Raw genomic sequence first — 25,378 nt, forward strand, 5'->3', positions numbered from 1 at the left:
CTCTCCCTTTCCCTACCTTGCCTTTTGTTTTTTTGGGGTATTTTGCCTCCCTTTATTTTATTTATTATTTCTTCCTCCATGCGTCAATGTTATTTGTTTTTAGTTTTTTTGTTAATGTTTCATTGTTTTCTATGTATCGCTAACTTCTTTCCTGATCTCGTGTTTCTAATTCCACCTTCACTGGTCTTTCACTTACTCGCGACGCGAGCGAAACTAACCAACCAAGCTGGCCCGCCACGCTCGCCTCTCGCACAGGGGAACCGAATCCTGCCGCTGCTGATGCAGCACCGGAGGACGCGTTGGGCGGGGGATTTTTGCAGGCATTGCCGGTGACCAATTCTGCGGCTTTTGCTTTTGACAGGATGGTGGATCGGAGATGGTGGGGAATTTGGTAAGGGGAATGCGGGCAATAATACACGCGGAAACGAGGCGGACGAGGAGTGCTGGTAGTGAGGGAGGAGGGAGGTGTGCAGCAGGAACATCAGGAGGAGCAGTAGTAGCACCGGCAGAGGTGGAAAGAGGTTGAGAGGAGGAATCACAAGAGAGCTTGTGGCAGACGTCGTATGTTTCCACTGGACGGCCTTTGTCAGGTACTGACGTTAATGGCGAGGAGGACAAGTATGCTTGCATGCTTTCGAGTGGTTGTGTCTGGTCCTTGGAGAGTTTGGGTGTGATTATTATTATTATTATTATTATTATTGGTATTATTATTCTTAGTTTTTATTGCTATTGGTTTGTTTCCATTTGTTGGAGTGGGGGCACGGGACGATTGGCAAGGAGATGTTGGGTGTTATGTGGTTACTTGGAAGATGGAAGGTTGTGAGCAAGGCGGGCCTCTGTTTTAGGGTCCTGAGACGAATAGAGTGCGAAGCAGGAAGCAGGGGTTGCGAGAGAGACATGGAGAGGGGATGAGCGATAGAGGAACGAATTTTGAGCAAAGGACCCTCGCCAAGGTTTGAGCGGGATTTTATGGTCTATTAGTGGAACAATTCTTATAATGATTCGACAAGGGTTCTTAATTACGAGTTTTGTTAATCAGGATACATTAAGCAACCAATGCTTCTACTCGGCTATTCCTGGTGCTTCGCTCGTCCTTTTTCTTGGACAATTATTGCTGAGGCAATGGATCATGAAGTGGGTTTGCAGAAGTCAGTGCGGAGGATGAAGAGAAGAGAGTGGGTGCCCAAAGTGAGGAGGAACAGGTAGCAATAGTATTAGTGAAAGGGGTCCGGGTTTGATACAAGCATGGCGGAGGTGGACGTGCCTTCTTGGCTGAAAAGTCTGGCTCTGGCTCCCGAGTATCATCCTACGGAGGCAGAGTTCCTGGACCCCATAAATTATATTTTCAAGATAGAGCAAGAAGCCTCGCAGTATGGCATTTGCAAGATTGTGCCGCCATACTCGAAAGCTCCCAAACGGGTGGTGTTTCACAATTTGAATTTGTCGTTGGCCAATTCTCAAGATGTGGCGATAGCAGGAGAAGTCCCTACTGTTGGCCGGAGCATGTGTCCTGCACGGAATATGGGTGGTGGAAGTGTGCCCACCGTTGAGGAAGGATGTGGGGCGAAGTTCACTACAAGAAGGCAGCAATTAGGATGGAATGCGCGGAAAGTAAGAGGAGGAGCACCGCAGTCTGCTGTACACAAATCTGTTTGGCAAAGTGGGGAGACATACACTCTGGAACAATTTGAAGCGAAGGCCAAGATTTTTGCGCGCAACCGGTTGGGTACTTCGCAAGAGCCTCTGGCAGTTGAAACACACTTTTGGAAAGCAGCTACTGAGAAGGCAATCACAATAGAGTACGCGAATGACATACCCGGTTCGGCATTTGCTGAGCCAAGAGAGACCACCTTGCCTTCGAAACGTCGAGGTGGTTCGGCTGAAGGAACACCAACGGATTCGTTTGGGGCTAATAGTTCAGAGCGGGAAGAGGAGGACAACGTTGGTTTTGTTAAGGATGCAGGAATCTCAGGAGCTGCAGCCGAGGTGTCGAAAGTTTCAGGACTTAACGAAACCGCTGACAATGTTATGGGCATGAGTTGTAAACTCTCCAGTAGTGCATGGAACATGCGAAAAGTGGCCCGCTCTCCCGGTTCTTTGCTGCGTTTCATTCCCGATGAAGTTCCAGGTGCTTTTATACCCTTCTTTCTCTCTGTGTTTTATTATAATAATACAAATTTTCCTGTATTAAATTACACATGAAATTTAATAATATTTTAAAAATTTATTTCTTTTCTTTGTTATTATCATTATTATTATTATTATTATTATTATTAGTTATTATCTTTGTGTGTGTGGGTAATTTCCACCCTCTTTTTCCCCCAAATCCTTGATCGGCTCTTTTGAAATTCGCTTGTTGAGTTTTTTCGGATATCGCGGCTTTCGTCATTTTGTTTAGTAAGAGGTCTAAGTAGGCTTACGTGCGTATAGTCGTCCCAGCACTGCTTGCTCGCACGATATGATGTTTCTGATAACGATCGGAGGCTAGAACAAAGTTGGGCAACGCCGGTGCACGTGTGTTCAAATTTTGTTAGAAGTTGTTTGGTTTATTTGGGCTATTTGGAGCAAAGACTGTTTCTTAGAGCACAATTTTACGTTTCAGCAATTGCGGAGAGCAGTGTAGTAGGTGACTAAAACTGGATGCTGGTGTTAATTATGACAGGGGTCACTTCTCCAATGGTGTACATAGGCATGCTTTTTAGTTGGTTCGCATGGCATGTGGAGGACCACGAGCTACACAGTCTCAATTACCTACATACTGGTGCTCCCAAAACCTGGTATGCTGTGCCTGGAGATGCCGCTTCTGCTCTCGAAGAGGTGGTACGAATTCAAGGATACGGTAACCAACTTAATGCACGAGGTAATTACCATCTGCTCGTTCTTCAAGTAATGAGGCTGTTAAGCATAGCTTTAAAACCGTAGTTCTGTGTTATCTCCTTTTGTTGATCACTATTTGTAAAATTGGTCTGTATATGGCATTGTTGCCCTACCGTGATATGTTGCAATATGGGATGCACCAAGTAGAAAGAGAGGTCTCGCAGGTATTTGAAGTTACAGAGAGGTAATAAGGCAATTTGAGTATTCTGAATATCATTGTTTGTCTAATTTAACTTTTTAGTCATAGTCGAAGGCATTTTATGAGAGGAAGTTTCTGGTAACAACTTGAGGAACTGGTCGTATGTCGTTCCTGCAGATGCTTTTGCACGTTTGGGCGAGAAGACTACAGTGATGTCTCCAGAGGTGCTGGTTGCAGCAGGCGTGCCTTGCTGCAGGTATTGATTACCATTATTAAGTTGAGCTTGTGAATATGTTGTTATGGTGTGTGTGTGTGCGAGTTATTCATCTGATTCGTATCTCTCATAAGTTTTGATTCGATCAGTTGGTTACAAGTCGTACATATTCGATTCGTTGGATGTTTTCATATCACTTTTGAGATTCTTATCGATTGGTGTTTCCAAAGTGTAACATGATGAGACCAGAAATTTGTAGTCGCTTTGTTTTCGTGGATGACAATATTTTCAAATAGATTGTTCTTTGCTGCGTTGAAGGCACCCGTTTAAATTATGCCTCGCTGACTTTCAGGCTTGTCCAAAATGCTGGGGAATACGTGGTTACCTTTCCTCGTGCGTATCATTTAGGCTTTAGCCACGGTTTGTTTCTACCTATTTTCTGTTTCTTTATTTGGTTTATGAACCTGAATATTGGAGCTGTTTTGCATGTTTAATAATTATGTAAGCATTCCTTTCTTTTTAGTAGCTGCTCTTATATATATATATATATATATATATATCTTTTTGTGTAAATAATTGGAAGCTTATTTGATGTGTGTTTCAGGGTTTAATTGTGGCGAGGCAGCAAATTTTGCAACTCCGGGTTGGCTAGAAGTTGCAAGAGAGGCATCAGTACGACGTGCAGCAATGAATTATCTGCCCATGCTCTCTCATCAACAGCTTTTGTACACGTTGGCAATGTCTTTTACATCCAGGTGTGGATCTAATATAAGTCCTGCTCATTTTCGACAATTATATTTTTAGTTTCAGTACTACTACAAGCTTTTAATGTAGTTCTGTCTGTTTTCGCTGGGTACTTGTACTCTATGGATCTTGAGATTGCTTGCAATTTCCTCACCTAAAGATCTTAGACAAATGTCACCAGGCGTTTTGATGAGAGCTGTCATACATAGTTGTTCTGCTCTTCTTTATTCGATATTTGATTGATGTTTTTTTTGTCAAAATTATCGGCAGGTTTAATTGTGAAATAGCTTCTGAGAAGCCTAGCTCCCGTGTGAAAGAGGACAAAAGTGTTGGTGAAGAGGTCATCAAATCTAAGTTTGTCAACGACGTGATTCATCAGAACGACCTAATTGGCAAGTTACTCGACAATGGAGCCACAAGCTGTTTGTTGGTGAGAGATTCGAAATATCATGCCCCACACGCAAGTACTAGTATTCCAGAGTGTATCGATCCTTTTCGGGCCGACAAATTACATGAAAAGATGCAAGAGGAAGTTTTTTCGAAAGGTGATGCTCTGGAGAGTCTTGTATCGGAAACACCTACTGACATACAAGTTTTACCCAGCCCTGCTTTAGCATCGATGGTCGGTGAGGTTTCTTCTGTAAAGCATAAAGATAATGCCGAGCCTTCCGTTTTAAATGATAACAACTGTACAGTAGGGAAGGAGCAAGTATGTGGAGATGATGTCACAACCTCGGCCCTATCACGTGATTTGAGTATGTTGCCATGCGCTGCTTGCGGCATCCTGTGCTTTAGCGGTATAGCCATTGTTCAACTATCGCAAAGTGCGGCTACTAGCATTACACGATTATATTCTTATACATCAGGTGAGCGTTCAGTTTTGGAAATAACTCTGCTTCGATTATGCAGTTTTTTTTTTGTTGTTATATTGACCTGGAACTATTAATTTCGTACTTCTCCCAGGGACCTGTTTTCTTATTTGCTTCATTTTCGTGATTCTTACTTCAATCAAAGATTCAGGCTCTAAGTTGCTTGTTCTTTTCAAGCATGCGTAGATATGTTTTATCATCTGCGCTCTGCTATATGTATGCTCCTCTTACTCTATTTTTCCTCTCTCATTCCGGTAGTACATCTGGTTTTTGCTCGTAGGTTCAGGGAGTCGCAGGATCAAGGGCGTTGTAAACTTATCTTCAGGAGTGTTACCTGGCAGAGCTGATAAAAAGTCAGCTGATTTTCATATGCTTCCGAACGTGGAAGCGCAGCCCTTGCCTGAGCTTGAGGGGACAATTCCTGATGTTTTTGTAGACTCTGAACACAAGGACCACACCGAGGAGCCAGAAATTTGGACTCCTGATTTGAAAGAATGTCCCACAACATATAAGGACTCTAGCAATGACGTAGCGCTGGATGAAGAAACTCCTCAGAGTTATCAAGCATCTGCAGACTTTGAAAGGAAAGAATGTGTTTCCTCTCAGGCGGTTAATGCAGCATCATGTGTTGGAAACATTGGGTTATCCTTCAACAGTAGCGCTGAAGATAACTTGGAGGTCGACAAGCAGGACCGTGATAGTGTATCTGGACTGGGGTCAGGAGTTTCAGCCGACCTTATTGCACAGGCTTTACATGTTGGAGGCACTAAGTATTGTTCAAAACATAGCGTGCCCAAACCGGCTGTAGAGGGGGCGCTATCATCCCTACAGCTATTGGCTGCTGCTTATGATGACGACTCTGATATTGATGAGTGCGATCAAATAGAACATTGCGATGAGGCCAAAGTTGTGGTTAGTCCTCTGCCAGAGACTAAAATTCATACTGCCGATATATCTGGTGTATATTCCGAGAACCCTCTACTACGACCGGCACCTGTGATCGGTTGTCCTTCGAACTTGATCTCGCCGTCACGAAATAGTGAAATCAAGCCAATTTCTTCAACTTCAGAGGATTTAAAATCGATTTCAAGACCGTCAGTGATTATGCTTTCACCGTCAGGTAGCCAGACCCTATTCGTGAAGGAGACACCTTCGTGTTTTGATGAGCTTTCAGAGGAGCATTCAAAATCGGGCGTTGAGTTAGAAAACCACAAACAATCTTGTAGTCCATTTGAAGATTCTGCCAAGACTTTGTCTGGATTATCGAATCTTCAGTCGAACCGCAAGAGCGAACATGAGGAAACATTGAATAGAGATGAAGCAAAGCATAAGTCACCACTGTCCTTTGGCGAGTGTGTCACTTGTTCTTTGCCTCATGATAGTTTCTTTGATTCTTTTGAAGAGGCTGCTCTCAAAAGCACTGAAAATGATACTATGGAGTTGGAGAACTCTTCTCAGAAGATTAACCCTCTGGTTAGCTCTCATAGAAATTCTAAAGTATGCACGCTTGTTGCTCCTGAATTAGACTTGGAACCAAATGAGCCAGTTGAGATTCCGTGCAACGTCATAGTCAAAGCAGATAGTCAGTTAGAAGAGGCGAGTTCTGTGTCTACTGATAGTTCAAGTAAATTAGGTGAATCTTTAGACAACAATGGTTCTCTAGCTATTGCTCTTGCAATTCAGGATTCAAATGTCAATGGAACCGGAGAAATAGGTCGATTAGAACATTCAGCGCAGATAGAGTCAAATGCTTCAAGCCAATTACAGATACTTATGGGTGCTGCAAGGCCCCGGATGCTCTGCCTTGAACATGCAGTTGCTACACAGAAGATGTTGGAGTCGATTGGAGGAGGCTCCGTGATCATAGTTTGTAATTCCAGTAAGCACGATATTCTTTCTAGAGGTATCCTACCATTTGTTAGTTGTTATACGTAACTTATCTATTTTGAAATTGCTCACATCCCTGAATTATTTCTTTCATGTGACACTTCTCAAGTTTCTACCGACTAAGGTCTTCCGCATTGTGTCTTTGAACGCTTACAATTTAGCTGTTACGCTTAGCGGAAGTTCTGTTGTGAATGTGAGTTTGACAAAATCTGAATGTAAAGTGAGATTTAAAAGTTTGGCTTGGGCTGATCAACCTCTATTGTCGCAGATTTTTCAAAAGTTGAGCAACAAGCGAAAGTTGTAGCGGCAGAGATTGGAGCTCAGCATCAGTGGAGGACTGTACAGTTTAAAGAAGCAGGATATGAAGAGCACAAAGTCATAGCTGCAGCTTTAGAAGAACACTTCAATCCTGGAGATAATGATTGGGTGAACCAGTTGGGACTAAGTGCTTATGGTCAGAGCAGTTTTTTATCTAATGATATTGATGTTACTGATGGAAACCCCTTCAGTGAAGTGAGTGAAGAACTAGGAAGCAGAACTTGTCACCATGGAAGGAAAGAGGAAAAATCACTTATAGTTAGACAATGGTGTGGCAAAGGATGGAGGGCCGACCAGCTTCATCCTTTACTTGGTGGACGCCTTTCTATCCCTTGGCAAGTCGACAATACTTCCGCTTCTGTAAGTTTACCTGTCTCCGGTGGAGTTTCTAGTCTTGGTGAGAATGGGAGGTCACGTAAAGTCATGCGACCTGCTCGGTTAGCGGAGTACACTACAGATGGTCGTGCCCCGAAGGGAGAATCGGGTACTAAAAAGTCCTATAATAAGAGGAGAATTCTTTTGGAAATGTCAGAGGACGAGCTTGTTGAGCAGAACAGTCAAGCAACACCATCAAGATTGGGTGGTTCTGGTGATAGTCTATTTCCTCAAGCAACTCCACGCGATAGCAGTGGAGATAGCCTCTGGCGAGAAGTGCCAATAGTATCTACTGACTCTTTTCTGCTTTCTCTTCAATTACCTGGTTTGTCAAAATCTTTACCTCTTCTAGTTTTCTTTGAAAGTAGTATGCGGATTGTCCATTTCAGTTTATTATCTGATTCCGGATAGTTGTTTACTTATCATTTTTGGACCCCTGAGCGTCTTCCGTATGTTTCAAGTGGGTGCTTTTGTTCTTGTTTACTGTTACAAGTTCTCTTTTTAAATGTGTTACGCTCATCAAATGTGCTGTTAGATGCAGAAATGGCTGCTGAAAGAGGTTGTGATGACTTTCTCTTCTTTTCACCACACTTCCGCTCATCAAAAGAGTTGCGGCTTGCTTGTAGTCAAGTCAATACAAGCCTAAACAATGCTTCAGCGCAAAATGTAGCAAGCCAGTCCTGTGCTGTTGTTGGAGGCTTTCTCCAACGAGGTGCTAAGCTTCAGGCACTTCAAAAGCTGTGCAATCAATTAAGTACAAATGAAGTAATCTCTGTTCCATGTACTCCTCTAACCACCCCAAGTCGATTTGCTTCTTGGATGAAGGCGAAGTCCAATCCCCATAAAAGGATATCTACGGCGAAGTTGGTCAATCGGTTGAAGCGGAAGTCCACAACGGATGAGCTTTCTTGGGATGTGAAAAAGCAGAAGTCTGAGGTAATGAATAAGCACAACAGCATGCTTCCAGCTCTGAGAAGAGAAAACAGTTCAGGTCACCATGACAATGGAGAAGGATTTGCCGGCAATCTTTTAATCTCGAAGAAGCATGTTATGTCCGTAAGCGGTAAGGAAGTTAAAGAGGATCTCTCGGTAGACCATGGTGCGACAAATGGAGGTGATAGAGGTTTGAGGATTGATATGATTAATAATTATTCTGAGACTAGTGCAGGGGATGACGAGCGGAAGCATAAATCAGAAGAAGAATTAATGGAAGAACAGTATGACAGTGATCTACAGCCTGTTCAAGATTGCAATAATAGATTTTTAGAGAATTCAACCAATTCAAATCCGATTAAAAGCATTTTGCAACGATGCCTAGATTACGGAGTTGAGGGATCGCCGCAGGAGTTAAGTCGTTACCCTCCTGACAAAATATTTCTGCAGACACCAAACATACATGGTCCCAACCCAGTTTCGATTACCACTTACTGTACAGAGTCCTTACCTCAAGGTCCTGGTGAGCTAAATATACAACGAGATCTAGGGCTGCCTTCTATTAAAGAGGTGTCACTTTTAGTGCCCCGCAGGGTCAGAGCCAAGCGGACGAAAAGTAGGAGTTGGAAAAGTTGTATACAGATTACCCCGGCTTCATACTCGCCACAACAAGACAACCTTGTGTCCTCAACCTGTGAGGATGGCAATCCCACGAGTGAGGATGGCAGCAATGATCCCGCCGGGGTGGATCCTAAATTGACCGCGGAGGGATGTGATTGCGGTGGTCAGGCTGATCCAGATTATTTCTCATACTTGGGCTGCTTGACATGTGAGAACCTAACTTTGGAATCCTTGACCTCCTACTACACTATTGTGCTACAGTTCTAACTTCAATTTAGCTGCATTGGAGAATGACGAAAATCACCACAGGACTTGATTTAATTTTAATGTTTTAAATTCGTTGAATTGTATGCTGCAAGCTGGTAGTGAAACTTGAAATTGTTGACTTTGACAACTGTCAACTGTGGGTGCAGGTTCAACTGCTAATGTAAGGAGACGGCGTATGTGCACCCCAGATATGAAATCTGAGTGGGGAGTCGACACATCTAATGGAAATGAAGGTGAAGCTGAAGGTGGCGCCAACCAGCTTAGTGCACAGCAAAGCGCAAAAGCTGTCAAAAAGCGGAAGAATGGCAATAAAAAACCCCCAGCAACCAAACGATGTGAATCTGATCTGGAGGGAGAATTTCAGTGTGACGTGGAAGGCTGTATCATGGCATTCGACTCTATCAATGACTTGGAACTCCACAGAAGGAATCGTTGCACGTGGAAGGGCTGTGGGAAACACTTTCACATGCACAAGTACCTTCTACAGCATCGAAGAGTTCACCTCGATGACAGGCCTTTGAAGTGCCCTTGGAAAGGTTGCACTCAAGCGTTTAAGTGGGCTTGGGCTAGAACGGAGCATATCCGTGTACATACGGGGGAGAGGCCCTACAAGTGCATGGTCTCTGGGTGTGGACAGACCTTTCGGTTTGTATCCGATTTTAGTCGACATAAGCGCAACACTGGACACAGGACTACTTGATTAGCTGAGTGAGAGGGCATCTTCTTCAGGTCGGCATGAACTTTCCTGAAGAGGCATTTCACTATATTAGCAGCGTTAGTTTCGGGTGGGTCGTTTTTCATCTATTCTTGGAAGCATGGTTGTGGATATTGGATTCAGTAGATTAGGCTCACGTGGCGTTTATCCGACTCTTCTTTTGAATCAATTTAATGTTGTATGCCATTTACTTGAAAGAGAGACACTTGGAAGACATTCTGCCATGGATTCTTTTCCTTCCAGATTCTCCTGAGAGTTTTCTTCGGCTTTCCTGAGAGCCCCGACAACAGGAATAATTGCAAAGGTAATATCTATGGCCATGTCTTTTCAGTCAGGATTGAAAAAAATAAAAATAAAAATAACAAGGAAAAAAGGGCTTCATCTGTGTGTAGATTGCGTACTAACTCCAGTCTTTGTGAATCGCTGCGTAATGGCCTGGCAGTTTAAAGAAATGCAACTGACAGTTAGGGTGCAGTCAGTATTATCACAACACTACCCTTTTCTTGCACCCTCCCTTCTCACCAAAAGATCTAGCATTTTTCGATCATGTTTAGCCAGAATCAAACCTGTAGTTGGTCTCAACTGCTACTTGAGTTACCCATCAGTAATGCTTCAATTGTGTTCCACCTCGACTTTATCGATTACTGAGCGCAAATTATTCTATACTGAGATATACAATATTGCATATTTTGGATATGCCCAGATTCTCGACGCTGACATTTGTCAGAAGCCGAAATAAGTCTAATCAGAGGAATATAACCGAACAAGAATCTTGTTCTCCGCCAGGTTCAATGGCAGCTGCTAGACTTGGACTGAATCAACGTGACGATTCCCATGCTGCAAGCGAAGCTCTGGCATTTTGGTGAGCACATCGTCAGCCATGCTCTTCCTGCGTTAGCAACATGCTTCGGACTAGTAATGTCCCCTCATTCTCACACCCGACCACTCTTTTTCTCCTGTAAAAACCATACTCCATCCCCTTGAAATCTCACGACACAGAATTCTCATGGCCCGCCGCTACGTGCTGCCGCCTTCCAACGTCTTGGACAAGAACTGATGCCGCAGAACAGGCCAGGTTAGATTCTCTGGAACCCCCTCGATGGCTGTTCAGAGCTGGTGGCAAAGGTGCTTGGACAGTATCAAATAGTATTTGGGCTGTTTTTCTAGAGCCACAGGGAAGCAAGCAGTTGCTGCAGAAAATCATGCCGAAGCGGCGGCTCTCCTACTTCTACTTGTCAGCACGGGGGGGACTGGTAAGGGGCCATATAATCACATTACTCCTTGCGTAGCCATGCAAAATTACTGTGAACAATGAATCCTGCATGGCAATGGAATCGGAAAACCGGGTTGCAGCTCTGATTCTAGAAACCAAAGCTGGCGATTCTCCCAATCTCGTCTGATCGTTGATGTACATTCACGTAGCGGTACATGAACCAGTCGGAGCCTGAGGTCGGTGCTGGATTCTATCGATTAGCTTTCCCGAAGGCGATTCTTCGTCATGCTTCGAAGGATCTGTGGTAAAGGAGAGCGAGATCTAGAGAGGATTTGAAGTAAACTACCGACTTCGGGGTGCTTGGTGCGACCTTCGTTGCCTTGTTTCGTCGCCTCCCCGTGTCGGTACATTCGTCACGTGTGTTAGGATGAGTTCAAATGGGTTCTTCTATGAGCTCTAATGGTTTTTTTTTTTTTTTTTTTTTTTTTTTTAATTCCTTAATTTGCATTCTACATTTGAGGAACAATATTTTTAATTATTAATTTAATATAAAAAATATATATCTTCTAAATTATTAAAGTAAAAGATGCGTATTTGTATATATGTAGGGAAGGTGTATATCTTTAGATTTAGACATAGGTTATCTCATCCAATGAAGTTTTCAAATTACATAGTGAGAGTTTTGGTTATGAAGTATAATTCCATGTATGTAGTTTTTTTCTTTTTCTTTGGTTTACAATTTCTTCTATATTGTTATATTTTAGATTATATACTTAGACTTTAATTTGTAATTTTGTTTTACTGACACAACTACAAGTACATATATTCCCAATTCAATTAGAGTATAGATTCAATTATGAGTAATTATGTTCATTAAATACATTTTTTGAGATTATTTCTAACTATTGTCCACAATGTCTCCTCTCTCCAAATAGCATGCAATAGAATTGCTTATTTGAAGTATCATACTCAAATCTTACTTTTCTTCTATTTTGGAATATAGAAAGTTAATGTAAACAGCTATGCCACAAAATGTGGTAGAAATATCCATTAAAGCTTGCCCAATCCATCGTATATTCTTATAAGATCTTCTTTTGTCCACTCTTTTGTGCATGGGAAGTTTCAGCCTCCAATGTTTGCTATTCTTTGTTGTCAATGAGAATAAAACTTCTTAATACCTTCTTTATTAAAAAAAGAAATGTTTGTTTGTTATCTTTGCATCCACGTGTCTATTTGTCTATTGATATATTTATGCCTCTATCAACATTATATTGATCTTTATTACACTTCAATGATTTTTTTTATATGTTACTTCCAAAAGCAAAAGTAAAATCCCTTATGCTAGTTTATTTATACATACATTTTTAAATTATTATTAAATTTAAAAATATTATTAACTTTGTTATAATGCATTAAAAAAATCATCTACATACATATATTTATTTAAATTTAACAAAAAATATACTATTATTATTATTATTAATGATATTAAAAAATTATTAAATATTTACATAATACAATATAAAAGTATGCATCTATAAGTAGTATTAATTTAGGGAACCATTAGATAGATACATTCCTTTGACTAGATAGATACTCCATCCCTTCTTGCCTTCCTATACATTTTTCTAAAAAATAACTAGTTTTGATTCTAAATGGTATTTATTAAATTTCTAAATTAACATTATTGAATGATAACAATAATAAAACATAATCATTTATATTTTATAATTTAAAAAGTTAATTTGAAAAATATTTGTGAGAAAAAATAAATTAAACATTTAAATAATATAAAGCCATAGAATACAAATAGATAAGATTATATCAAATTTTGGTATTAAGTTAATAAATATAAAAAAAATTAATAAATACCATTTAGAATCAAAACTAGTTATTTTTTGTGGGAGTATGTATGCAAGGGGTATCCATGTGGAAAAAGTAGAATGTTTACCTAGAAATTCACTTAATTTGATATTATAGTCAATCTACAAAACATTGGCATTGCTTAGTTAGATCTCATATATAATCAATATTTTGTTTTCATATTTAATATAAATTTAGCTGATCACAATGTAATGCAATAGTGTTTATTGAATTACAATTAAATAGATTAAAATAAAATCTTACTAAGCAAATTGTAACATTATATTTGTGTCAATATTAGGCCGTGGAGGTGAAATCTTCTTGAAGATAGGAGGATTGCATACTCAAAGCTGTACTTTATATTCAAATGAAGCACCAAGGCAATTCATTGTTAAATTCATTTCTACACCTTCTATTTAATTTTAATTATTTTTCAACAAAAATATTTTTTTTTCAGAAAAAAGATGAATTATTGACCAGTTGCACTTGATAATAGTATATTTCATGTGTTGATCATCATCTGAATTCAAGAATTTTATTTTTATTGATTGTTGTATTTCAACAATTATCACACAAAAGTTTTTTTTATCTCCATTTTTACTCCATTTTTATTATCAAAAGAATTCCCAGGATTTTATTTTTTTTAATGATTATGCAAAATCTAATCTTAAATATGTCGAATACTAAAAATTGTGTTATAATTAAGTGAAAAATGGAAATATCACACTTGATATTATTTTATTCAGAAAAAGAACTATAAATCATAATTCAGGCTTTAAAACGCAGGCAAGGCAGGTGCAATTTGTGTTCAAGGAAACAAAGGACTATAAAATAAAACTGGTATATTCAGTGGTTATGTAATATTGATTATTACAAGTTTCCATGCTAATTTTGGCTGATTGAGGTGGAGCTGTGTACATTTAATATGCCACCCCATATTGCCAACACCTTGACAATAAGAATAATAATAATAAGAGAAGGGGGTCATTTTAGTTGGAACTTCAAACCAATACTATGCTTCACTAATATACTATACTTCATTTGACCAGAAATCAAGAAAATATATAAAAATATACACATACACAGAAAAGAAATATATATATATATATATATATATATATATCATTTTTAAATTATTTATTGTATTAATGTGCAAATATGTATATGTGTGTGTGTGTGTGTATATATATATATATATATATATTTATATATATAATGTTGGGAGGAAGATGGTAGAGGGTTTGTAAAATTTTGTTTAAACAACTGCCTTTTTTACAAAATTTGATGTAAATGTCAAGTAATGACATTATTTATGTCATGTAGAAAAAGAATGCATTCTATCTAATATTTTTCTCTCTAATATTCTACCTAACATTTTTATCAATTTCTTTTTTAATTATAGAAAAATCATTAATAATAAATAATTTAATATGAATCAATCACAAGCTTTAAAAGTTGTAGCTTTTTGCCTTCTCTCCTAAACATAAAGACCTCAAATTAGCATTGCAAAAAAATAGCACTATTACACATTGTCTAAAACAGAAGTATTGACACATTATCTATATCAGCATTACTATAGATGAAATGTTCTTAGTTACACAATAAAATTGGTTTCATTTTTTTTTCATACACTTCACACAAAAAATTATATATTATAAAAATCAAGGGTAATTTCACAACTTTCAAACACTGCATATCATCATAAAACAAATGACATCGTCACTGAAGTTTTCTCTTGAAAAAAACATGTTATAAATCCACAAAGCTGACAAGTGCAATGGGTGAAAACTACTCACACAGTCCATTTTCAATTGTCCATTCAAACTTCTCTGAAGATCTAACCACCTTCACTATCCTCAAAGATCAATTAACACAATCAAATTTCACCACAGAAACTCACACGCACCATTACACCTGAACTTTTTCCCTTGCAATTATCCTAGTTTCAGTAAGAAAACATTCCCCTATTCTTTCATATCCTGATCAATAACATCAAACTCATTGATTACTACGTTTAGAGAAAAAAAAAAAAAAAAAAAATGTGTTTCTGTTAAGATGATGTCAATGGTTCGCCTTGCATTCTCCTGAAACTGATTTGTCTTAAAGGCTCACATGTGGGGCTGTAGTGTCTACTATTGGGCTCTCTGCCAATTAAGTACATTCTTACAACTTGATGTTGATTCTTACAGTTTGCTTTTATGTACAGTTTGCCTGAACTGGTGAACGACACTGCTGCTGTTGAATCTGGTCGTCAACAAGGTTAACGTATCACTCTCGGTGCATGGAATTCCCAGAGCAGTCGCCTTTACCAGCTTTGAGCTTTTGTTTTGAAGGTTGCTATTGGATAGGTTGAGAAGATGACTATCTCACACCGAATGCAGGTTGTGTCAACCAATGACGATAGGTTGACCCCATTTTCAACAGCAGTTCAGAAATTCGGGTTCGATGAATGGCACTGGAGTTGGAGTCGAGAACGTGTGTCAAATCCAGGGCTTCCGCTGATATGAACTTCTGTTAGCTGCTCTGTGAGCCAAGAAAACACAGAATCAAAATAAGGGATAAGTACTGACCGAAGGATGGGATACCGAAACGCAGAGGTCCAAGGTTGTGATTCCGTGGGAATCACTCGACACGAAAGCTCTCATTAAGAATCTGTGCAATTAGGCGACTGTGCAATCTGGTAAAGGCGACTGCTCTGGGAATTCCTTAAGCAATTACTGGTGCAAAGTCTTCTTCACCGCTCACAAACAATCGGGTTAAAAGATCCAAAAAAGAAAAAGTTATGACATTCAAAAAAATCAGAAAATCAAAATAAATAAACTGCCAGATAACAGTAGGAGCATAATCCACTTGAAGTAAAAAAATCCTCCAAACATGGAAGATCAATCCTGCACACATATCCGCCGTTCAAGTGCACAAGATATCACAAGTAAAAATGCAGACTCTGTTCATCCAGAAACGTCAATGATAATAATTTGTCCGGTAGTATCCTAAAAAGATGAATTGAGGATCTCAAATAAGTTCAAGTGAATTTACACATGAACAGTTCAAACTTCGTGACTATCAAATCCCAGAAGCTCTAAGCTCCGACCAGATAAAACTTTGGCTACAAAAGCTTGGCATCCCAAGGTAGCAGTAAACTCTAATAGCGATAATGATCTGCAAATGCAGCGGCTAAAACGACTATTGATGAACTGGTCGACCGTGGAAACATTGCACTGATAAGCAATAACCACATAATTATACCTTACATTCAGCACCTCTATCAATACCAGGGATTGTCGCACTGTTTGAAAAGTCCTACCTTAGCCTGAACCTACACAACCAAAAAAAATCGCAAAGCATTCACTATGCGATGGGACTAATGCCTTCATGCATCGGTCACTAAGAAACGACCCGTATGATTTCGGCACCTTCGCAAAGATGATCTAAACGACGATACTCTCCATGTGCTCTAAGAACACTTCCTGTTGAATCATTTTGCCTCACTCTGAAATATTCTCAGTTGCACATCACCGACTTGCTCCAGGCATACTATGTCTGCATCCAAAAACATTACACACGAAATGATATTAGACCTAGTCACATAAATCAAAACGTCACTTATTTAAAGGCTTAAGAATTAGATGCGAACGTGACTGATTCGTACCGACGTTCTGTATGGGAGTCCCCGAATCTTGGCTGATGAGGATGGCTCAAACGATGAAACAGATGCAGGAGAACCAGTCAGGCCAGCAGCTTGGCGCTGATAAAAGCTGGCAGCAGCTGCCGCAGCATTCTGCATATCCACCCAGCTGCCTGTTGACGCTTGAGCACCCATCAGCCCCGTCATCCCAAAAGCCCCAGCGGCTGCCTGCACAGATTGGTAACCAAGCTGCTGTGCAATTAGGGGTCATGAAAAACAGTGAGTACATGTAGCAACATGTCTTAACAATAACCCATGGCCATGTTGTCAGACCCTGAGGCAGCATACCTGTTGCTGTAAAAGCAGTAATTGAACACTTGGATCCATAGGTTGTCCCATACCGAAACTTGATAATCCCCCTGTCGCAAGCAACATTTCACTGCAACCAAAAACAATACTATCAGACCTAATGGCTATGAATGAGGCCCATCTTCTTTAATTCCTTCAAGTTCGTTTCAAATTCTTAAAATATTTACACTGGGCAATTCACCGTCATTCGTCATCTAGGTTTGGTTGAGCCAATTCAGATATCAAGGTGTTAGAAATCTCAGTGCAGTCACAAAGTAGTGATACTCCATCCTAAACAATTGCACAGGACTTCGGTATGAGAAATGTAATTACAAAGATTGTTTAAAGATGAAACGCACTCCCTGAAGTCACAAACTTCCTATATCAACTGTCATAAGGCTCAAAAGAGCATTCCAGACATTACCTTTTAGTTGCTCTAAACAACTCTATATAACGTGAACCAATATTTTGTCGGTGACGCTCCATTGCGCGTTGAGCTTCATCAGAAGACATGAACTCCACGAATGCCTCACCAGTGGGACGATCTGTAGCTCCCATAACAATATGTATTCCGTTTGGCAAAAAGCTATATCCCTCAAAGAAATCCATTATCTCCCTCTGACCAGCGTTATAAGGAAGCCCTCGCATTTTGATACACACATGCTCGGATGTATCAGATAGACCTTGAGGGACGGTCATACTTCCCAAACCGGCGGCTTGCACAGCGGCTAGATTCATTCCCGTCAAACCCTGAACTCCAAAAGCTCCCATCATTCCCGGAATCTGAAATCACATACCCATTTCAAGTAAACTTAAGGCAGCCTCGAGTAATGAGAGCCGGACTTCCTCCAAAATATCATGACCTCCAAATTCTACTTATGGAAGATACACTGTCAACGAAATACACTAGATCCAAATTGGCTTATCTCTCTCACCTGGCCAACACCAAACTGAGAAAATCCTCCAGCACCAGAAAACATGCCATACATTCGCTGCTGCACAGCTGTCATCATTTCTCCTTTCGTACTGCGAAAGAGTTCTACGTAACGCTGCCCAACCCAACCCAATGCTCGTCAGGCTTTAATGCCAAAACATGAAAGTTTCCATTTCGCCGAGGATAAAACATGACGATATAAAACATTGAACAATGTATCATTTAAATTTCAGTTCAAATTATACAACCATGCAAAAACAATAAAAAAAAAAATAATAATAACAAATAACAAAACAAAAAAAAGTGAGGAACTAACCGATCCCATGGGTTCTCTGTGCAGTTGCATCGCTCGTGCAGCCGTTTCTTCATTGACAAACTCAACAAATGCCTGCCATACCACAGATCCAAAGGAACTAATAAATCCACTGGAAATATTACCAATGCATGCATCAAACAGGTGAGATTCGCAAACAACAACCAACGTCACACTTAAATGAACAAGAACTTACCTCTCCTGTTGGGCGCCCATCGGCATGAGTGCAAAGGAAGATGCCATCGGCTACAACCTGCATCCCTTTGAAGAAAGCTGTGATGTCTGCAGATGTACAGCTGCTCACAAAAACGATATAGATCACACGTCAACTCTCAAGTTCTTATCAAGATCAAAACAAAAAGTCAACATTGATAAACGACAGTAATTATTCGTGGAATGTTTAACACTACTAACCTGTAAGGCATGCCACGCATACGTACCACTCCAGTGTAGCGCATATCTGGATTCCCAGACATACCGGGAATGCCCGTGTTGAGAATGCCTCCGCTAGCAACAGCACCACTCCCTGACACAACCCCACTTCCTCGGCCCACCATACGCAATGCTCCCTGCAAACGGATTCCCGTCTCTATGAAATCCACTAATAGTTGACATCATTCAATTAAAAAGTAAAGCAAAGAAGATCCAAAACGAATCGGCAAATCCAGACAGAACACACCTGCATGTCTGCTGGATGGCCTTTGAAGACTTCGATGTACCGACTGCCAATATGTTGCCTGCGATTCCAAGAAAGTATGAAACAATCAATAAGCACGCATCTCAAAATGAAAAACGATGATCCAACACATGATATAGGAATTCCACTGATCTTGCATGAGAGGAGACGCCACAAGTGTGCATACCGATTCCGTTCGAGAGCCTTGTTCGCAAGCTCTGCAGACGCAAACTGCACATATGCTTGCCCGGTAGACCTACCTGCGCGCATGAGCAGTCGGATCAAGTAATGAAACATACATTGTGAACAGGTCATAAAAGCTGGAAATAAATATTGGTTCCAATCGGAACTATGGTAACTAAAACGCACCTTGAAAGTTAACACAAATAACTACCCCATCTGGCCCCATCTCCAACCCTTTAAAAAAATCAGCAATGTCCGACTCAGTGGCGCTAAAAGGAAGTCCCCGCAGACGGACAACATTGCTCCGCTTCCTGTGAGCCCAACCGGAGACAAGAGGAGAAAGTGAAAGTCAATTGACAAAATCACCCAAGTGTGCACACAACTTTGCCATGACACAAGACTAATGCTCCAAGCCCAGAACTACGATGGTAAGAAGCTGGTTCAGGATAACCGAATGTTGTCGAAGGCCTTGCCAAGAGGCTGTTCTTCTCATTATTCTCTTCTTTTCTTACGAGTCAAGAAAAATGGAAAAACAAGAAAACCGAAAAACAAAAAACAAAAAACAACAATTAAAATTTAAAAAAAAAAAAAAAAAAAAAAAAAAAAAATTACGAGAAGAAGAAAGAAGGACAAAAGAGGAGGGGAGAGAAAAAGGGTAGTGGCAATAAGGAAGAAGTTGCTAACAAACAACAGGAGTAACGAGGAGGCACTCGTCCACAGGAGCCCATGAAAATGAAGTCACTCGGACCACAACACTCACAATTCATCATCGAGAGCACTTCCTCCCACAAGCCCTCCTATGCCCGCCATGCTGTGCCACCAACCCTAAAACCTCTGATGAGCTGCAAGCCAAACGCATGAGTCACCACAAGCAAGCACCCATAAGCCATCCAGCCGGCAGTCCAGTCAACCAAGCATCCAGCCCGCCAACCCTTGCCATTTCTACTCCCTTCTGGTGCCCCAAAAACCTCCACCTCGTGTTTCACCTCTACTGTCCACAGCGAGAGCCCCGTCCTCATTCACCAACACCAAAACCACAACAACAAAAACAACAACAGTAACGACAATAAACAACAAAACCTGACTCCCCCGCCCTACACCCAGAGTCGTTTCTTCTTCACCACCACCACCACTTCCAAACCCTCGCACCACCCGCCCCTCTTCCTTGCGACCCTCAGCACATTGCTGCTCCTTCACACAAAGCTTCCCAAGCACGCCGTCATCCACTCCCACTCGCTGAGCTTCTCTCCTCCTACCTCCCCTGGCTTTCCTCTTTCGTTTTCAGTTCTTATTTTTGTGTTTTCACTCTACCCGCTTGCGACGACACACGAAGAGGAAGAAGAACCAACTCCACCAACCTTTACTTACTTCCACCGGCGCCTCTCCCTTCAAAAACCTCTTCCCGCAACGATCCCCGTGCGAGTGAATTCAAAAAACCAGTTCGAGGTTCTTGACACAATACAAAGTAATCAATCAATCAATCAATCAATCAATCAATCCGACTCCTGGCTTCTGGCAACGCAGTGCAAGTAATAGAGAGAGAGAGAGAGAGAGAGAGAGAGAGAGAGAGAGACTAACTTTAAAATGGCTATGGTGGTTATGGATACCAGCTTCACTGCGAGTGTTGCTTTGCTTTCATTTGCTTTCCCTTGGCTTGGCTTTGCTTTGCTTTGCCGCACAACAGCGACGTCGGAGAAGACGACCCCTGCTTCTGCTATACCCGTGCCACAGAACTCGCTCGAACCAGTATACCTGCCCCTCATACCCGCTCTTTATACTCGGTCTGATACAATCCTACACATCTTGTTCAATGTTGTGGATGAAGAGGGTATCAGGTGCATTGCCGTGTTGCTGTATACCCGTGCTGAGGGTTCCGTTTCCGTCAAAACCGATTACCTTGCGAGTTGGGCTTTTTGAACTCATTCCGCGAGGCTGGTTTCGTCTTGTAATACCGTGAAGCGTGAGCCCGTTGGCCGCGGTGACCGGAGTCACTAATCGTGGGTTTTGGTCTTGCCACAGTAACTCAAATCTGGTAACATTCAGAATTTTTAATTTACTTGGTTGGTTAATTAAATAGTTTTCGCAACACATTCTGCTTGTGTTGGGTCATAGACTTCGGAAATCTTAATGTTTTTTTAGTGAACACCATATTGAAATAATTTTACAATGTATTTTTTCAAAGTTTTTGATATTTGAACACACACAAAAGTAAAATTCAATGTTAGAGGAGTAACTGAATTGAAATTATAATCAGATATTATAATGCTTGGAATTTTAGAAAGTATGTATATAGTAATAACCAAGTTGTATAAATACAAGATAAACTTTAAATCTATAAACAATTAAAAAGCATGTAAAAACATGTTTGAACAAAATCATTCTAAATATTTCTGTGAAGTATGTTTGTTCAAATTTTGCAATCAAACTTTTCTTGATCAAAAAAAATCTATTATAAATGTTAATATGTTAGTGTTCCAAGAGATTAAATAAAAATAAAATAAAATAAAATAGTACATAAAATTAAAAATAAAATATTTAATCAGTATTCAATTTGAAATTTAAATATCATATATTCCTCAAAAGGAAGAAAAATGAAAATTATTGTTTTTGTAAATCAAATATTAAGTTCGGTTCAAAAAAAATTACTTAATTTCTACGAAAAAACTATGAAGTTATATTTAAGAAGATTTTAAAGTTCTAAAATAAATTGAGTATCTTAGTTTAAATAATTGTTGGAAGTTTTTATTTTAGTGTTTAAAAAAATCAATGAAAACATCATTAGAAAAAATTATCCATCTATTTAATATTACTTGCATTAGATATCAGATGTGTTATGATATTAGCACCTAAAAATTAAAATGCATCTTATGCACAACAAAATTATCTTAGACACAAATGTAAGTGATAAGAAACTTACTTGAATTAAAACTCTATTAATCCTTAATTTCATTAAAAGGATAAATGAAATTCTTACATATACACTACTCTTAATTTAATTTGTAACTTCTGAAATGGAATGTTAACAATGTTATAAAGATATAAATTGATATTTAAACTATTCTTTAATAACCTTTTAGTTGCCTTTAAACTAGAAATAAAGTAGATTTGCATGTAAATACTTCAATCATTACAATTGCAATTATATTTCTCTCTCTCTCTCTCTCTCAATATATATATATATATACACTAAATTTTCAATAAAACCACATAATAATTGAAATGAATGTTTGTATGCAAATAGGAAAAAACAAACGTTTGCTTCAAAACTTACCGAATGATAATATCAAGTCATAGCAAATTGCACCAAAATGCATCTTTATATATTCTAATTGTTAATTATAAAAAACTCAAATACTTTGATTTTTCCATGTATTTTTGTAAACAATTTTAATGAAATCAAGTAAAGCTTTGCAAATACTTTTCTTTTTCTTTTTCTTTTTTTCTTTTCTTTTTGTGCACACGTTAGCTTTATTTTTATATTTATTTTGATACTCGGCCTCTAGTATTTGTCTCTTGTAATTTTCTTACCTCACCCTTCCTGTAATTGCATATGTGATCTAATATAATCTTGTTTAGAAATAATGTAGCATCCAAAATACCATTGCAATAAAATAAAAAATAAAAAGTTAATGTTAATAGCTTGAATTTTTTCTACATTTATAATGATCAAAGTAAATATATATATGTTACATTAGGAATATTCAGTAATCCTACATACATGCAATTTGTTACAAATTATTACAAATATACTAAAATTTACCATACGGTATACAAATCCATTGCAATGGTTAAAAAAAACCCAATGACACTTCTACCACTAAAATTACATGGCTGAAAATATATTAAATGGATTACTAATAATACACTCTTTCAAAGCTTGAAAATTTGTGCTATGATGGTTGTAGTAAAACTTTGAATGGATTAAATCTTCAAGTATATACATATCTATCTATATATATATATATATATATATATATATAATCACTCTTTAATGTTAAAAGTGTCGTAAATATTTTTAAATAAAATTTATTAAAAAATTTTAAAATTTTTGATTTCTTACAACACTTCAAATACTCTTGAACCTTGCATTGTTTTACTCTTCAAAAAGCGTAAACTCATGTTTCTATATTCACTTGTAATAATATAAGTTGAAAATTTGGACCCAAGTCGGAGCTGCACGTGACAATTAGGGGTCATTGACTGCCGCCATCACGTGATCCTACGTGTCAATCAATGCAGGTTCCTGGAAAGAGCCGTCGGGACCCATGACCGCCACCGCCACCGCCACCGCCACTAAGCTCCTTTGACCGTGCAGTGCCTGCGTGTCCTGAGTTTCGCTTGTATTTGGTCTTTTATGTTGCATGTCCCGAAGTGTTTTGTTTTGTTTTGTTTTTTTTTTCTTGGATAAATTGCTCCTATATGTTAGCAATCTCTACTACAGACAGCAGTAGTTTCGACCGACAACGGTGATGGGTTTTGGAATGAGGGTTCATCGTCCAAGAATTCAGTCAAGGAGACAAGTAGTCGGTAAATCATGACTGATTTTGTGTGTGTAGAAACAAAAACTTTAATGAATGAAAGCATGAAAGAACGGATATGTTTGTAGTATTTTTTTTTAATTATATATATTTATGTGTATATATATGACTCTGATTAAACAGCATGACTGTATTTGAGAATAGTTAAAATGTGCAGTTTATTGTGAGGATAACGTCAAATATTTGCACAAAAAAATGTTTTTTGAAGCGTTTGATTGTACTGCTGAAGAGATTCTTAATAGGTGATGTTGAGTTCAAGGCAAAATTACAGATTACATAACTATGATGCATTACTAAAATACCTAGCTTTATCAAGTGCAAAATTTCACAACAACTGCTACATATAGATGTCAACTTTGATTTATTGTTCTGAACAAGTTAACTATATATATATATATATATATACACACACACACACACCCCATCAAAATGCAATAACTGTGAAATTTTATTTTATAATAGATATCATGTTAAAGCATATATCTCCAGAAAATTAGTTTTTTGCTAATGATTTAGATTACTTGTTTGTTGTTTTTATTTTAAATACAATCAACAATCCTGAGCAAAAATTATTGCTCACAAAAAAGAAATTTTAAAAATATTGTCTTACTACAATAGATGTTTAAAATAAAATAAAAAAGAAAACAAAATACTTCTAATGTTTGCTGAGATTTTTGTAATTAAATAAAAATTCAAGCCGCACCATATTTTGTATTCACTGTTAAATACAAGTCATGAGAATAATTGCAAATCATGGTTTATTTTCTATGTTCTTTTGAAGTGTTATAGAAACTTCAAAAATTATGAATATGATGATTCCTGTGTTAAAATAAATAATCTTCTTTAGAAATACATTTGAAACCATCTTTTACATGTGTTGCTGAAAAATGGCTTTTGACATTGAGGTTAATGCGTTTTAATTATCCTAAGAAGTTTTTCAACAACAACAAGTCAATTTTATTATTCAACAATGTCAAATAACAGTGATGTTTATACTTTAAACTTAACTATGCATTTCTATAAAAATATAGAAGCGATGCTTTAATGATTTTTTATTTTTATTTTTTATTTTTTTGCATGCCAATCACACTGAATAGAATTATTTTAATCATGCAGTTTTGATTTATTTTATGTTTCAAATCAAAGATGAACAAATTGTATAGAATGATTTATACTATTTCTATTAAAAACAATAGCAAAATACTGCCAGTAATATTTCATGTCACCTATGAATTCAATATAATAAGTTATAATTTAATGTGTTTTGTTTTGTATTTTACAAAGCATATGCTTGCATGTCAAATAATTTGTATCATCCTTGCAATTGATCAGAGGCATCAATTACATCTTTTGTTTAAAATTTAAAAAGTACAAAATAATTCCAATTTTGAATCAGATGTTGTTTGTATGTGTATTTGAATTTTGTACTCATCTGCAGAAGAACCTCTTGGAAGAGTATTGTAGATAAGATATAAAGGAATTTCTAAAATAACAAAAATAAAATAAAGTAACATAAACCATAGTCATATATTATTTTAATTATATATATATATATATATATATATATATACTGCAGAATCTTTCTTTACTTGAAATTTTTTCAACTAAAATAATTTTATGTATGCAAAGTCTGGAATTCGCTTGCAACTCATTATTTCATTTTCTAAAAGTATTAACATAAACACAAGAAAATAATTTGCACAAATATGGGACTTTATATGCTTAG

The 25,378-nt window shown here is 38.3% G+C and overlaps 2 protein-coding genes across 22 annotated transcripts; one reads left to right on the forward strand and one right to left on the reverse strand.

Moving 5' to 3' along the window:
- Positions 1-10,173, forward strand: LOC112288597 (uncharacterized). 7 transcript variants are annotated; one of them, XM_090254446.1, is made up of 12 exons: positions 11-37; positions 256-590; positions 1,040-2,128; positions 2,663-2,860; positions 3,194-3,272; positions 3,583-3,650; positions 3,835-3,985; positions 4,245-4,840; positions 5,124-6,722; positions 6,999-7,748; positions 7,959-9,185; positions 9,391-10,173. In XM_090254446.1, the coding sequence occupies exons 3-12, from the start codon at positions 1,246-1,248 to the stop codon at positions 9,942-9,944; spliced, it is 6,105 nt and encodes a 2,034-aa protein (XP_090110572.1). In that variant the 5' UTR covers positions 11-37; positions 256-590; positions 1,040-1,245; the 3' UTR covers positions 9,945-10,173. The 7 variants fall into 7 exon arrangements, with proteins under 7 accessions (XP_024388695.1, XP_024388700.1, XP_024388696.1 ...); XM_024532927.3 differs by having other exon boundaries at positions 1-590; positions 5,124-6,746; XM_024532932.3 differs by having other exon boundaries at positions 1-590; positions 5,130-6,746.
- A 5,827-nt stretch (positions 10,174-16,000) lies between these two features.
- LOC112288598 (uncharacterized) lies at positions 16,001-20,892 on the reverse strand. 15 transcript variants are annotated; one of them, XM_073537337.2, is made up of 14 exons: positions 20,693-20,829; positions 20,473-20,563; positions 19,875-19,956; positions 19,301-19,425; positions 19,119-19,191; positions 18,935-18,992; positions 18,670-18,824; positions 18,452-18,551; positions 18,259-18,330; positions 17,944-18,057; positions 17,433-17,791; positions 17,009-17,099; positions 16,685-16,888; positions 16,001-16,575 (listed from the first exon to the last, which is right to left on the reverse strand). In XM_073537337.2, exons 3-14 carry the CDS (start codon positions 19,922-19,924, stop codon positions 16,570-16,572), a joined length of 1,407 nt encoding a protein of 468 aa, XP_073393438.1. In that variant the 5' UTR covers positions 19,925-19,956; positions 20,473-20,563; positions 20,693-20,829; the 3' UTR covers positions 16,001-16,569. The 15 variants fall into 15 exon arrangements, with proteins under 15 accessions (XP_073393438.1, XP_024388705.1, XP_024388706.1 ...); XM_024532937.3 differs by having other exon boundaries at positions 16,685-16,909; XM_024532938.3 differs by having other exon boundaries at positions 16,685-16,909; positions 20,722-20,815.
- Positions 20,893-25,378: the final 4,486 nt, after the last annotated feature.

This window comes from Physcomitrium patens, chromosome 11 (assembly GCF_059467195.1).
Source record: "Physcomitrium patens ecotype Gransden chromosome 11, ASM5946719v1, whole genome shotgun sequence".
Taxonomy (NCBI): Eukaryota; Viridiplantae; Streptophyta; class Bryopsida; order Funariales; family Funariaceae; genus Physcomitrium; species Physcomitrium patens.